The sequence below is a fragment of the Halyomorpha halys genome, unplaced genomic scaffold (assembly GCF_000696795.3).
Source record: "Halyomorpha halys isolate HHAL.00 unplaced genomic scaffold, Hhal_1.1 Scaffold570.1, whole genome shotgun sequence".
In the NCBI taxonomy this organism is placed as follows: Eukaryota; Metazoa; Arthropoda; class Insecta; order Hemiptera; family Pentatomidae; genus Halyomorpha; species Halyomorpha halys.
In genome coordinates this window covers 515,521-532,531 of record NW_027113602.1, presented here as the reverse complement: position 1 = coordinate 532,531, position 17,011 = coordinate 515,521, and the positions used below count along the sequence as shown (strand labels likewise).

The 17,011-nt window shown below is 30.3% G+C and overlaps 1 protein-coding gene across 7 annotated transcripts in view; it reads left to right on the top strand.

Moving 5' to 3' along the window:
* LOC106684320 (solute carrier family 35 member F3) overlaps positions 1 to 17,011 on the top strand; it is a 60,832-nt gene that overhangs the window by 28,980 nt on the left and 14,841 nt on the right. For 4 of the 7 annotated variants that reach the window (XM_067051017.1, XM_067051016.1, XM_067051019.1 and 1 more), the window contains 3 exons: positions 78 to 167; positions 948 to 1,077; positions 8,813 to 8,842. In XM_067051017.1, coding sequence (XP_066907118.1) covers positions 78 to 167; positions 948 to 1,077; positions 8,813 to 8,842 — 250 coding nt within the window. Of the gene's footprint in view, positions 1 to 77; positions 168 to 947; positions 1,082 to 8,812; positions 8,843 to 17,011 lie in introns of those variants that run through there. The other 3 variants (XM_067051018.1, XM_067051020.1, XM_067051021.1) reach the window with 2 other exon arrangements.

Genomic DNA, 17,011 nt, shown 5'->3' with positions numbered 1-17,011 from the left:
TTATAATTATTTATGTAATGTATAATTCCTAAATCTGAATCGAAACCTTTTATAATAAAATAAGTTTATGTTTTCAGTTGCTAACCTTTTGGGCAACTTCAGTGTAGCTTGGACGTATGACCTGTTCATTACCTTAGGCCTTATTACTGCGGTTCCAGTTTCTGCTGGTGAGTATCATTAAGTATTTATATTTCTTACTTTCTATTATAAAAATATATTCTTTTACTTTTTTATCATTTGGATATAATATATTTACTATCAGTCACAGTTAATATTTTAAGACCATCCCAGTTCCTCGTTAGATTTAAAGATCGGTACATTTCTTAGTTAGGCCATTTGTAGTAATTATTTTCTTACTGTATATTTTCATTAGGGAAAGATAATACAACTGCTAAATATCATTTTTTTCAGTAGACTCAAAAAAGTTAATCATCAATTGAAACTATATAGATCATTTTATAACTTCGGTCATTTCTTTAACCCATTCGTTACTGATGGCATACATGTATGCCATGCTGATATTTGGCTCCTCGTGGTTGCCATACATATTTGCCTTGAGACTAGCCCGATTTCAGACAGGTTCAATGGGACATCCTCAGGTTACCTATACACTTAAGCTTATCAGATTACCGAACATAATATAATAACAAATGTCAGACTATCGAGTTTAAAATTTGATATCAAATTAAGGTATAACTACCTCCTTTTATTAGATTCTGAAACCTTTATTTCTATGGCTTTATAGTTAAATAACTTAATCAAGTGAGCTAGTTACGTAACTTAAGTTTCATGGAAGCGAGTTGCATCTATTTTTTTTATTCACTTTTTGTATTATTGTTGATTCTTCATGATAGTATATTCCTTTTTAATTTATCTATTTGTGTTTAGCTTTATTCTGATCCTTTTGGTGTTTTACAAAAAATTAATAACAATATTTACATTTTTAGCCTTGGATGTTGTCCTCTACGGAGCTACATTTATGGATATGAAACTGGCTGGTATAATATTGATCTCTATCGGTTTCTTTCTCGTCATGTTTCCTGACAATTGGCCGACTTATATTACTCGCCTTCTCAGGTAACTTATATTTTTCTCTTCTCTGGTGCTATATTGCTTGGGCTTTCGGAAGATAAATTCATTACATTACAGTAGTGTATATAATATTTATTTTATTTTTTTATTATATATATCTTCTTTGAATCTGTAAACATATAAATATATAAATACCTTCTTTTTTATATATATATTTGGTAGTGCATCTTTTTTCTTTAAAAGTAACTTCTACAGAATCTTTCGAACACTATTTGCTTCATAAAGAGCACATTTCCTTCTTATTTTGAACTATATAAATCTTTAATTAGTCTATTTTAAATAATTAAATTAAATAGTGTAGCTAAATGTTTTTAAAGTTAAGAATAATAATATTTCATTATCAGGGTTTCAAAATCACGCAATATTTTGATTAACTTCTTAGGAATAATTTTATTAATGTTTAGATATATTACCGAGGAGGGTGGAATATTTTTTGGACATAAATAAAATTATATGATTTTTACCTTTTAATATGAATATTTAGTCTCCCATTATGACTATTCCTCAAAATATAGGCTATAATTTATAGTCGCTTCTATCCATTTCTGAGCCAGCGATTTAATGGTCCTGTAATTCGATGGTAGAGTATTTTGAATGAGACTTACTTTTGAGGCACATGTTTCTCTCAATGATTTATTATTATAAATTACACTATATATTTTATTATTTTTATTATGAGGTTGAAGTAATAACTTGTGACTTATATTAATTAAACAATAACTTCAATTGATCTTATATAATTACTTATGGAAGATGATCCAGGTGGCAGTCATAAAAGGTAGCTCAAAATAGTATAAAAATTATTTATTATAAATCAATGTTTCGTCGTCCTAGTTTGCTGAGTCTAATCAGGATTAAAAACAAGATACAAAAAAAAAATTGTAAACTAGGGTTGGATTATATTATTAATTGTAAGCTATGGTAGACTACTATGAGATAATATAAAGTATTATGAAAAACAATTATTTTTGTCATTGTATATTGTAATAATTTTAAAATATTAAAAATAAAATAAAAAGAATTTGAATCGTTTTTTAACTTTCTTCAAATATAAGAGATACTTGGGTTCAAATTAGAAACTTTAATACTAATTGGATAATATAATTTTATTATATAAAAAGACTCTTAATCTCAGGGCGTGTTGTTGCTAGACAATCAGAATACAGACACTTACAATGATTTCTCTTAATTTAAATTAATATCTATTTTACAATGTATTCAAATTTAGTTATAACAAAACTAACCAAGTTCATGATCTTCCTTTGATGATCCTTGGTGTTTTCTTTTTTCTTATTGTTCTGTCCTAGCGTCCAAAATGGCTTCCTTCTTGACAGAAAATTGATGAGAACCTCCTCATCCTGAAGACATCCTTTCTCTTGCTCGTCCACACAATGCATGATCCCTCCAAAACCAAAACCTGCCTTGAGGTTACATGTAAACATCGATTGTCGCACAACAGTTAGGGATTTTTCCAAATGATTTACTTTCTGAATATTATTCATTAGCACTATTTCTTGACTTCTATTTTTCCTCTAATTTTCTATATTTTCAATTATGAGGGGACGAGTTAAAATAGTTTTTATGATATTTGAATCTGCTCAACGTGGCCTTCATTCAACGTACCGCCATCTTGGTTTTGTTTTTGAATCACAAAGTTATTATAAACAATGAAACTTGGTTAGCTTGCTTTTTGGATAAACAAAACAAATGAATATTAAAATGATACATAAAATAAAACATATTAAAAACCCTTTATACATCAAAATATACTATTTACTAAAAAAGAGCATATTAGAATATACAGTACAAGAGCCCAAGAGAAGAAAAAATAATTTATTTCACACCAATTTTTGATTACTTTAATGAAAACTATGTTTAATTACTTATAAAAATTTATGAGTCTGCCAAGTATAGTTAGGAGGATTAAAAAATGGTCGATGTTTCAAAACGTTAAAAAAAATTAATTTCTCATTCAGAGCTCCATTAAAACTACCTACGACACTAGAAAACCTAATACAACTTTATTTAAATTAGAGTAAATTTAAACTATAGTAAAATATGGGTTCTAAAAGAGCTGTGTTTACATTCAATATTTCCTAAGATATTTTTTTTTTTTAAAGCAAATTTCATTAAAAATGTACGATGTTTATAAATTAGTAGTTAGTGTATATTGTGGGATATCGATGAGATTAACCACCTCATGGTCAGAAACCATGAGACGTACAGATGTCTATGAAGTAAATATCATGAAAACTACTGCTCGTATAAAGATACACGTTTTAAACTACTTTATAGTAAATTCAGCTATCTTTAATTTGATTATTGGTAGATATCTGTATGTCCAATGATTCCTAAGGTATAAAAAATGGTTTTCTTAAACCAAAATTTTGTCTGAACAATTATAAATTATCATCTTGTTAATATATTTTGGCAAATATCATGAAAACTACTACTCCTGTGAACATAAACTTCATGAACTACTCTATAGCACATTAAACTAGCTTTAATTCGAGTGCTGACAGACATCTGTACGTCTAATGGTTCCTGAGATAAAGATTTCCTACAATAAATTAACGAACTACTAATTTTTCAGTATATTGTAATATGCTCTTTTATGAGTGAATCGTTATTTTTTGTCTATAAATGATTGTTGGTAGGTTTTGTGTGATTTTTCATTCCAATATGTATATTTGTAGTATTTAACTTAATAAATAGTAAGCTAACCAGTGTTCATTGTCTAAAATGAATACACAATTCAAAACAAAGAAGATGGGGGCGCGTGTCCTTACGAAGTGTTCATTGGGTTTTTGTGTTTGAGAACATGGATTGATATTTTTCAACTTTTGTTGTTTCTATACAGTAATTATGGAAAAGGAATAATCAAAGAAGAAATGGAAGAAAGTATCAATTATCAATAAACTATTTACATCGTGGATCATAGCAAGTAAAGCAGAGCGATTGTACTACAATCGATTATTTTTGGATCGACCAGTGAACATTGAAGATAGAAGAGAGGAAACGAGCACACTTAAGAGAGGAAACGAGCACACTTGATTGGCTGGCCTGGTGAGAGGACGTCCGTCAGCTAGAAGTGGGAATGAGGGGAAGCCATTGATGAGAGTTGGACGTAGTAGCATCATAGAAGAAGATATCAACAATCATCAATCATCGAAAGAAGATTGTGTGATTGGTTAGTTTTGTTTCTAACTGGAATTTGTAAAATAGCTATTAATTAAGTTTAAGTGTTATTAGTAGTAAAGTCTCGTCTGTTTCTGATTACCTAGTAACCCGGCCTGAGAAAAGAGTCTATTATGTTAAAAATTCTATTATCTATTTATATTAAAATTTTAAATTTGAATCCAAGCTATCTTTTATATATGAAATTAGTTAATACTATCAAAATTCTTTTTATTTCATTTAAATAATTTTTTTAATTATTACAATATATATCATGAAATATTGCTTTTTGAAAAACTATATCCTGGGAACATTAACCGCTCTATTTGGTCTCATATGTTGGCAAATTTACTCTACTCTAAATGGTGTTCTATTAGGATTTCTAGTGTTGTTGTTAGTTTCAAAGATATGGCAACTCCGAATGAAAAATCAATTTTTTTTTTTTATCATTTTGAAACAGACCCCAATTTGTATTAATACTTGAAAATGACCTCTTACACACAAGAGAGAAATACTTTATTCATATATCAAATACATCAGGTTGCTACATACACAGCATACTAATCAATCCGTAATCAGACATATATAATTACATGGTATAATAAAATAGAAAGAATCAGTTTCCTTTTACAATAAATTTCAGTCTATACACAATACAAATATTTCAATTCATTCCTTTTTTCTTTCCATTTTCTGTTTCTTCAATTTCACCATTTCACAATTTTTAATTCACCCGATCAACAAATTCACTCTCCCGAATTCCCCTTCTAGATCCTCTCCAGTGACCCGCTAAACAAAGTCACTATTAGACTGCAATGTGAGATCAGACCATTAATAATAGTCACAGCAGTAGATCAGTTTACCAAAAAACAAACAAATAAATACATTCTACGAGAACAAGACTAACACATAGATTCAAAGGAAAATATAATAAAAAGCCGGTTACAAGAAACACTTTAATGGATAAATATGTTTTAAAAAAAAAAAATAGTACTAATAAAGTAAAATAATTTAATGAATAAATAAGTTAAAACACACAATCGACAAGTCCACAAATTAAAATAAATAAATAAAACAATGAATAATCTCCGAGCTAATTCCCATGCAGGGTGATGGTGTATGATCTCCAGGGAGTCCAAAATAATATTTTCTGCTAAGATCGCAATATCCCCGATGCTAACACCTAGGCCTTCTTAGAAGCTCCTTGTTCTATCTGGTATTGTTCCGCGAGATACAAACCAGAGGCCTCTCATGCCGAGCTCTCTCTTCGAAGGTCTCGGGGAATTTTTCCTTAAGAAAAGGGACGCATTTTTAATATATTTCCTTTTTTCCCTTTCCACTCCACCTTCCTGTTCGAGGTCATTACTTTCAAATCTTACCATCAGATCCAAAACCAGAGCCGTGCCTCCGATTTTTGTAAATGCGACAATATCTGCATATCTTAGGATCCGTTGGTGTCAACACAATGGACCTCCTCGAAGCAGGTGAAGTCTTTTCTTTCATGGAACTTCATCAATTCTTCCTTGACCCTGTGGTGCTGGCGTGTTATAAGGAGGGAGTTGTTGGGGCACTTTCCCAGCACATAAGCTGGTGTTTCAGACTCTCTGCCGCATTTGCGACAGAGGGGCCCAACTTCTCCTTGCTCTCCACTGGCTCCTGGGACTCCACGCAGAGGTGCATAGTTGATATTAAGTTTAAGGGCGTTCACCCATTCTGACCCTGAGAGTACCTGCTTCTCACATACATATCTATTAGCTCTCGGGGTATAAATACTATAATAATACTTGGCAGACTCATCAATTTTGAATGGTTTTCATACGTATTTTTCATTAAAGTAATCAAAAATTGGGGTGAAATAATTGATTTTTTTTCATCGGGCTCTTGTACTAATAGTTCTACAATGTTTTTTTACCCAGCATGAGAACATCACAGCCTCTCGTGCGCTATCCTATATTCTATTAAATATATTCTCCCTCTAACTCATTTTTAATTTTTTTTTTCTTCACTTGTGGGAATTTGGTTAGCTATCCCTCCATTGTATTATACAAAAAAAAATCCTTAAATAATGTTTTATGATATATCTAATAACTTCTGATTGAGGCACTGTTGCGAACGGACTCCAAATTATAAAGGATTTTCCCTTTTGCTTTACAAGCCGGTTCTGCCTTTCTTTATGGTTCACATGTTTTTGGTGCTGAGATGGGGTGCCGGCCGCCTGACTGGATGCTCCCAGTGCCACACTCGAAGATGCTAACTTAGCTGGACATGCTTGCTCTTCTGCAGCCTCTGAGTGGTACACTGGAAGCATCCGAGGAATGGGACTTGAAACTCTAAATAAAATCTGGAATACATACAATCCCCGGAAAGGGAAAATCCTTTAGAATTTGTAATCCATTCGCAACATTGGTCCTCCGGTTTCCGGATCTTGCCTTTTGGGTATCGTATAATTTTCAGAGCTACTTATTAAAGTAAGAGAATCATGCATTTCATCAACAACCCAACTAAATACAAAATGGTAACCCTCATTATCTTCAGTCTCATCTCATCAACCATCTCATCCCACAATCTTAATCCTTAACCACACCATATTATATAATATTCTCAGCCTTCCCCCTTCACAAATTATTTATCGAATCTTTAATGCATTGCATAATTTCCATAAATAATTTTCTTATCAATCAACCCCTTCAGATCTGGAATACATACAATCACCGGAAAGGCAGAACCGGTGGTAAAGTGATTCGGAAAATCCTTTTAATAAATAGGAACTGTTCGCAACTGGCACATTAGTTGATATTAGATGTTTTAGGACAGAAAAATCAAGCTATTAGGGAATATCATTTATAATCTTATTATACAAAATAAAATTATTTTTCAGGTTCATGATTTATAAATATTTTAATGATTAATCAAATACTTTAACTAAAATCTTCTCGATATTACTATTCTTTATTGAAAATATTCATATGAAAATTGGTGACGTTTCAGGGTCATTGAATAATTTTCTAGTCAACTGCGATTACCATTAATACTAAATATGAATGTTATAATAAATCATTCATAAATAATAATAAATAATAAACCTTGCATTACATTCCAATTTCTTGGTACCTTGGTAAATAGGTATGGCAGGCTTATACCCAGAAATTGGAAACCGAGTGAGCAAAGCTCATTCAACAACGACAAGTATTTCATCATAACATAAGTCATTCATCAACAAGGAGTATTTGGAAGTATATACCATTGTATATACTTCCAAATACTCCTTGTTTCAGAAACTACATGATTTGGAAAAAAAAAGTTGAATAACCACTTTGTTAGAAAATTTAATATACTTCAGTTTTATTAAGAATAATTTTTTCACCATATCCTTTAGTTTCTGAGATACAAACAAAAAACTATTATAGTAAATGCTTTTACTCCTTCCACACCAAAACCCAATGGACAGATCCCGGGGACTTTTACTAGATAATGTTCTCATGGTACTAACCAATAATGAGAATGAAGTCACTTATTCATTGTTTAATGTTTTGAGTTTTGCAATTTTTTTTTTCTAATTTTATCAGATACCTTTTTTGATTGTTATAATATTCTGTTTATTTGATTTGCAATTAATTGTGATTTTTTTAGTATGTTATGTTTATTAAAATAACTTTATCATTGCTCTTGTTATTTTTTTTATTTTTATATATTTTAAGTTTATTATATCTATATAATGATTGATCAGATTCTTTATCTGTTTTATTATTCACTGCTTGTTTTATTTTTGATCTGGATTGCCTTATTGTTTTTTCTATTTTTTTTATTTTTTAACATCTTGTGTAAATAATCTATTATTTATTAATTCATGAAATCAAACTTATGTTTCTATTTCATTATGTGTAGGAGAAGCGCTGTTGTACTGAAACATTTTAACCAATTTTAATATGAATATTCTTTATTAAGAATAGTAAAAGATTTATATTTACAATATCCTTAAAAAATAAATTGGTACTTTTTTAACTAATAATTTTGTGGTGGTTCATGTATTGTTAGTTTTAGCACTCTCTGATGGATCTTAAATCGTTTGAGATTTATTGTGAAAATAATTTTCAGTGAATGGTCCGTGGACCTTTCGCAAGTTGTTTGGCTCATAAATGCTTACTTAGTTCATCTTTGGAAATAACCAATTTAAAAAACAACATAAATATCGGGAAAAATGTATACATGTGTGTGCTAAAATTATGTAAATATTTTAAATATGTATCTAAATTAATGTTTTTCTTAGCTACACAGACAGGTAATATTTGGTTTCCAATTCTTTTAGACTATTATATATATTTATATGGATACTTTTAGCTCTTTTTAGTGTTTTTATTCAAGTTTTATTCATTTCAAATGTTTTATTCATTTAAATAGCAAGAGCTCATAGCATTGGATGCATTTTCATTTTATACATATTTTATCAGAAGACAAAAATTTTGAAATCGTTTTATTACTCTTTTTTTTCTAATAGAAATTTTCTTAAATACAATTGCAGACAGTCATGTTTTATTTATTACAGAAACATCATCCTATTGAGCCATAGTACAAGGTGAGTCAGTTAGACAATTTTAACGTGAAAAAATGTTTTGCATGATCCGTGTTCACTGCATGGCTCAACAATTTGTCGTGAATGTTTCTAATTACTGTCAGTTTCACAAACCATCAATTTGTGCATGTTTGTCGTTCACGAATGTTTTACGGTTTGTTTTAACCTGTATTGGTTTGCTGTTGAGTATTTGTTTTTAATTATGGTTATCCAACACCAAACTGGTAAGATAGGAATGGTTAATGTTATCTTTTAATTTTATTATTCTTCCTTATACTTATTATTTTTTTATATTGTTGTTGATAAATACTTTTATATTTTGTTATTTTTAATGAAGATAGTTTTTTACAATGGCAAAAAGTTATTATTTTTATAAAAATTTGCAGGACTTGAGAGCATTTTTATATAATATAATTATCTAAAACACTGGTATTTTTTGCACAACTTAAAATTTGGATTGATTTGCATTACGTTTTTGCTGCTGTTTTTATTTATGCATTAAACATTCATTTTTTGATGGGTTGCTCCAAAGCTTTTTCTTGCAGCTACTTTATTAGGTTTTAAAGCAGTTTATCAAAAATGTTACTGATAACAAATTATAACATGATAATACAATAAAAGTTTATTGGTTGTAATTGACAACCAATTCCAAATGATAGAAAACCAATTCTGATTATCTGATCCATTGATCTTGGCTCATCTCAGAATCTTCCGCATTTAATTCTATCCTCTGCAGGTTGACAAAAATCTGGTAATTATTGCCTGTTCTTCATTCCTAATTTTCTTTGTCCTGAATTTTAATGCTGATCTTGCTGAATAGGATGAGTGGATAGATGTCTGGAACATCTTGCCTGGGCTCATAAATTAAAAAAGAGAAATGGAGCTGTCCAGGTGAGCAAAATGCTCAATAGAGAAAAAAAGGATGTTTCGTTAGGAGTATACTAGTGAGAGAAATGGTTAGTCTTACTGTTGTGAGGAGGCCAGAGCAAAAATGAATTGAATATAGATAGGGAGGTAAAAGAGGGAGTAATATAAACAAGCGGCAATAACAACATCAAAGGGTTAGCGGAAGATAGACAAAAGTATAAACAAAACAGATGAAATATTAGGAAACTATAGACGTTTATTTCTAAATATGAGCAAAATGCTCAGGACTATACCTCTTCTGGGTTAAGATAAGACACCAAATTCGAAAATTCCTCTTAAAACTGTGTACCTGCCTTAATCCATTTTCAGGTGAAAACTCAGCGGAACAATTGGAATGTATCTGAAGTAGTCACCTCACATCTTCATCATTAACTTCACAAGGTGATTCAATTTGTCTGGTACGTTCAGGTCTCATAATCTTGGTGCATTGATGCTATCACATGCACATGCACTTATAATCATCAGAAACCGAACTTTCTTATCAAGTGCTGAATTTGGTTCTGATTTTCAGTGTTTGTTGTAGTACAGGTTAACATTTTTTTTCCATTATTGTGTTATACGTGTTTTCTACTCCCTCTTGAATAAAATGGTTTCAAATGATCACTACAATCTTATGTCGGTTATGGTTATATCGTGGCTATGGGGAATATTTCTTTCTGTTAGACATGATGAATTATTTATGCTGCAGTGATTTATTTGACATATATATGATGATGTTATAATTGCCAAGGATGGATGCCTCAGAAAAACATTTTTATATTGATTTACATCTTAACTTTAATTTCACATATTTCTCGGAAAAAAAAGTTTTTTCTGTATTCAGGTCATAATTTAAAGCTTATAAAAATTATTTATATTAATTTTTGATCGTGTTAGAAAAGGCTAAATTTACCAGAAAAATCATCATCGTAGATAAAAAAAATCTCAAACTAAAAACTGAGAAATTTTAATGGCTTCTGGGATTCTGAAATGTTATGATAGTGCTGCAGTTCGCAACGTGACCTTGGGCGCCACTTTTACTCTTTCACATAAAGATATTATGCTTTCTATTATCTGTTGCTCTGATTCCTTGATAACAAAAAGTTAACCTTTCTTTTACTTGAAAAGAGATTCATTGGCTCTGCTTTGCTGCATGTTACACAAGTAATAAAATTCTAGACTAAGATATTATCATTGAGATATAGCTGCAAAAATTATCTAATAAAAGCTGACGTATAATATAATGCTTAAAAAAATATATTAAAAGCTAATGCCGCTCAGTTGATGCAAGCTATAAGTTTACTTAGATAAAATTATTGAGATGAAGAATTATGATGTAAATATCTTTATCCATTAGTAGGATTAAAACAAAATAAATATTTGAAGGTCAAAGTTAGCAGATGCATTCTTCAATTAATTAGCTAATTATTAAATAATAAATAAAATTAAATAGCTTCTGTCGACCTCAAGGCTTCTGTTGATATTAGGGGTTTACATAAATTTCTACCGTTTTCTATAAAAAAATAGGTATCTATTGTGAAAGAAAAGTACATTAGATTTCATTCAAATTATTGTCTGTCACTAGCCACTATTTTTTCTCATCTTTCTGGCAGTATTTGGATATCATATTGGAAGAACTGTTCATCTTTTGAGACTATCTACGAATTGTTCTAGTTTTTTTTATCCTGATGTAAAACGATGCTCAGACAGACCATGTTCCATTCCATTGATGGAAACAAGTGATAATCACAAGGGGCAATGTCTGGTAAATACGGCGGGTGGGGTGTGACTTGTCAATTAAGTGTTTCTAAATAGGTTTTGACTGGTGTCACATCTTGTGGATGAGCATTATAATGTTTTTCCTTGAGTGCTCGGCTCAATCTCATTAATTTTATTTGTTAGAGAGCTCCAGTAATGGTTTCACTCGGTTTGAGCAACTTAGTACACTTACGGCCTTTCACTGGGTTCTTTATCTTCTTCTTCAACCAACCCTCCATATACCTCACAGTGTATGGGAGAGCCTTGATCTATTCCTTAAAACCTTCTCTATCTGTGGCCAGCTTCTTTCTTCCTTGCCAGATCTGAAATGAGGTCCTTCCACTTGTTCCTTGGTTATCCACATGATCGTTTTCAGTTTTTGTTTTCAATATAAGTTTTGGGTATCTATTGATCAGTATTTTTTGTGCATGGCCAAACCAGATTAATTCTCTTTTATGTATATTTGCCATCAGCGGTTCCTGTCCTGTTTCTTCTATTTTTTTTATGTCTTAATTGGTCAAATATACAATATTATGTTTTACATCTGACATTTTCAACAAAACCTAATAAGGTCATTTTTGACGAATAGTGGAAACTTATTTGTGTTCCTAATAACATCTTCAGGGTTTTTGTGGTGTGGGGCTTTGTAAATTTGATAAAATCTGAAAGAGATCGAAGATTAGGTTGAGATATTAATTCAATGCAATGGAATAAGTGATAATGGTGGAGAAACAGCTTTATGAATTAAAAAAATTAGCAGTCATGAGAATAGGAAAAAGGAAAAACAATGTTAGTTATTGTTTTTATTTCTCAATAATTGAGACGGTTGAAAGAATCCATCATATTTATTTTTTTTATTTCAAAAGTTTCGGTCATTTAATAATTGATGAAGTTGTTAGAGCTGTTTCAATGAGGAAGTTACATGGTGATGTGGATTAATTTTTCTTTCTTGTTTTATTGATTTTTTTTAGAAGAAAATTGTTGTCAAACCAATCATGTCACTCCAAGACAATCTTCGGAACTCGACATTGCTATCCACCATTCAGATTCAAAATTGTGGCCAATTAGAAGTTTTATCCATATTTGAAGATAGAAGAAAAATATGTTTTCGGAATCATTATGACAAAGCCTTATAAATAAATAAATTTTTTTTTCTTGACTGATAGCAATAATTTATATAGGCTGGCCCAAGTAACATATGAAAAATTGGATGTCTCAAGTTAGGTATCTAGTAGAGGTTTAAGTAATGGGTTTGAACCTATTACCATGACTTCAATTCTTTACTAGAAAAGGAGGTAAAATGTACGATATAGTTGGCATTCCTTCCTGCAATAGTTGGAATAAACAAGTGTATATTGAGTCCTTAAGCAGTGGAATGAAGCGATATTTAGATAGAAACTTTATCTAGCAACCAGTGAACGAAATTAACAAAAATACTTTTTATAAATGAACATCTGGGTTATTTTCTTTCTTATTAATGCCTGTTTGATTCAAATAACCTTGTAGCTGTGTCGTCCTTTAATATCCTTTTATTTATATAACTTAAGAAACATTTATATTCTTTTCTTGTGTATTGTTCCTTAATGAACTTGTCATCTTTTAGTATTTAATAGTTTTCTTAATTTTTGTGTGACATTTATTTATTTATCTACCTCATAATACTTCAAAATCTTATTAAATACAATTAATACAAGTTCGGCTGTCTTAAAATGTTTAGTAAAAAAATTCTATAAAATCAAATGAACTTTGTTCGAATACATAAACTAAACATAGAAAGATTATTTTTAATAAAAGGAAGGTGGTTTGGGTGTGGCTTAAGAAAAAATCCAATAGTAATGTGAGCCAAGGTTTTCACGTTGCAGGCATCAGGCTAAAAAAGATACCAACACTTAAATGAGGTAACAAACAAATAGATAACAAAAATAAAATTTAATTAACGTGTGACCTAATTATGATTGAAAATACCTATAAAAATGAGCAGTTAACTTCTGAAATGTATAACATAGAGTAAAAGAAGAATTAGGAGGTTTAAGATATATTTGTAGGTCAGGGAGATAAAGTCTTTATCAACTTTATGATTGACAGATTTATGTTGTGAATTAATATGAATGGATTCTGAAATAAGGCGTTTTTTTATTTCCGTTTTCATTAATTGCCTAAAAACTTTTTGGTATTCTTATTTAATTTAATGTTTAACTGAATATCTTTTTTTATTTTCTTTAATTTACATTGTTCATTTTTATAGAAATTTTCACGTGTTTTAAATCATAATTAGACACATCTTAGTTAAATTTTATTTTTGTTATCTATTTGCTTACTTAGTTTCCTTATCTAAGTGTTTGTATCTTTTTTAGCCCTGATGAACCCCTGCAACATGGGGCGAAATGTTGCCTCACATTACTATTTGAATTTTTTCTTAAGCCACACCTGGACCATGTTCCTTTTATTATTACACATGGTCAATCAACGATCTTCCCAAAAGATAATTTTTATATTTGTGTTTCCATTCCAGTTTTTCAAGTAAGTAAGACCACGCTTATTCACTTTCTTTACACGTTTTTATTTTTTCTTAAAAAAAAAAAAAGAATCGAATTTTTCATTGGCAAATGCACAGTATAATCAATATGAAGAGCTTTGAAAAAGTGCACGTTCGCTTTTGTTTTGTGGTTTGTAGAAGAAGCTATTAGTTCCGACAGTTCTCAAAATTATTACACTATTTGGCTGTCATGATTTAATATATTAATCATGTATGTATATGTTTTAAACATAATTACATGTTACTGATTTGGACTATCACAATTGCAAATAATTAAATCACACTGGCTTTACCTTACATCTTTCAGAGAGTTCAAAAGGACATGGGCTCCTCCAAAACTTTTTATTCATTGATATTTCATGAAAGATTTCTTTTAACTTTTCACCCTGTATAGTTATGCTTTTCGTTTTATATACTTATATTGAGAAGCTTATTATAAAAATGCTTTTTTCTTAAACTTTTTTTTGTGTTTGTTGGTTTTGCCTTGGTTCATTGTACTATGTGCAGATACCATTAAAGTTTTTTATCTAGAATAAAAATAGTAAAATTTTAAACATATTCCAATATTTAGAACGGTGAAGAATAGAAGAAAAACTCTTTTCTTTACAAAATACAAATTAAGAATCAGGTTTTGAAAGATGAAAAAACATACATGCCTCCATGTCAGTAGTAAAACCAATGATTTTGATTATATAATTATAAGAGAGCGCATGTTTAAATATGAAGCATAGTTTTCTTTTGTTTAAAGGCTTTAATTATTTTATTTTAATGCCTATTATACAGAGAAGTATACCGGATCTACTATAGGCAATTGAAAAAAAATTCTAGAAGCAATAGTAAAATATTATTAAAAGAAGAAATCCTTGTTATTTCTGTTTCATAAAATTATTTAGTTGTTGTCTATTATCCCAAAATTTGAAACTGACAATTAAAATTAGTATTATAGAGTGAAACTTCTCCTTAGGGATTTTTCTCTCCAATGGAAACTATGGATAATGTTTTTGCATCCCAACCTGGAATTATAGGAATAATGATCCCTTTGTAACAGGTACCCCTCTAATTCAGGAACACTCTTTAGATGCAAACTGCGAAACTTGTATCATAGTCAGAGATAAATTTATTCCTCTGAACCGACTCTTACATAAAAATAAAGGCAGGTTCTTCAATACAACGAATAAATCCTTGGAAGTTGTGACTGTCTGTTTTTGAGAGGTTTCACTGTACTTTCTACTGTTCTTTACTAATGTGAAATGTGGCCATTTACTTTATGAGGAGAAAAATATAAGGTTTTCAAAAACATATTTTGTAGAATATTTGGACCGCAGGATAATGAAACGATTGAATAAATCAGACACCTATATTGTTCGTGTAAACTTGAATGTAATTGAAGTTTCAACAGTTATTAAGCCTTTAACGTTCCGAAGACATATTTTAATTTTAAAGTTAATATGTTGTTGGTCATCTGCACATATTCTACTCTAATAGAATTACAAAGATATTTTATATAGTTGCCTCATAAAACATGTTGGGGATTTCCAGCACACAAAGTTGCTAAAATCAAATGGTCTGATAATCATATCTTCTTCTATATATTTGAAGTTTAAGTATCAGAATCATATTTAACCAATTGTAAATTTTATAATGAATTTACACACATTTAAAGTATTCTGTGGAAAAAAAGCAAAGCTCGTAAAGAGTATATTTCTATGAGGCAATGTTTAATCCAATACCATGAGAAAAGATACAAAACCAGTTATGTTTTGGGCTCTAAAAAAATGCAACTTTGAATTAGTTGCACTTAATATTTTCTTATTAAGACTTTATCTTACAGCAGTGTTTCCCAAAATGTGGTATGCCTATCCTCGCATATAGGAAAACTTTACTGAGGGTACTCTCTACTACTTTCAACTATCTAGTCCAACAAAAAGTTTATCTTTTTTTTGTTTAAAATGTAGAAAAAAAGATATTTGCTAGTATTGTATGTGTGTAGCTGTGACATCCCCAGAGACTGATTTTATGCATTTGGATCACTGCTTGAAGTATTGAACTTCTAAATTATATCAGCTATCAACAAACAGAAAGTAATGAAACTTATAACTGAGCTGCTCACATGTTCGGGATATAGAACCTGGAATTCCCTACAATGCGCATCCAGCCCAACTCTTCCCTCCTCACCCTAGTTCAGGTGGTTCACTGCTTTTCCCAAGCGGGTTGCGTTTGTCAGAATGAAAGTGTTCTGTTTCTGTTAATTTATTCAATCTCAAATGAATATTTTCTACTCCTTTTATAGGATTAAGTGATTCTATTCTTCCTTTATAATGCCTTGAGTGATTACATACTAATATGCACAAAGGAACAACCACTACTAGTTGTACTACATCGCATAAATATATCACTGAAATCAAATCTATATTGTCTTGTTTTCTGTTTCCTCCATTGTTTGTATTTTTTTTTCGGTTGGCTCTACAGGCCTTACTGAATCTCTGGCGCCCGAACCAGCGTTCTCCATCCCTGCCTTTCTTAGGCTAATGCTTTCCAGTTTGCTGCATGCAGCTCTTTCGCATCTGTCAATTTTATCTATCTATCTGGTTTTTGGCCTCCCATGTGATCTTTTATCAACTATACTGGCATTTATTGTTGTGTAGAAGTGTCTTGATGGATTGCTTCGAGCCACATATCCCGCCCATCTTAATCTCCTTGCCTTCATATCATGAGTCTCTAAAAGCAGTTCACTGTCTCCTCCATGTGTTAAGGATCTGATCCTAGATCACTCCTATAATTGTTTATTTGTTAATTAACTAAAAAAAGAGAAACAAATATATTTTGATATTTATTGAAGTATATGCGATTTTTTTTTTCTTTTTAACAAAGGATACTTAGTGTTGTGAAGGGGTACAGAGATGTTGAAAATTTGGGAAACACTGTTATACAGTAATAGGTATTTATCTTCATTCATAAATTCTGTAATCAAT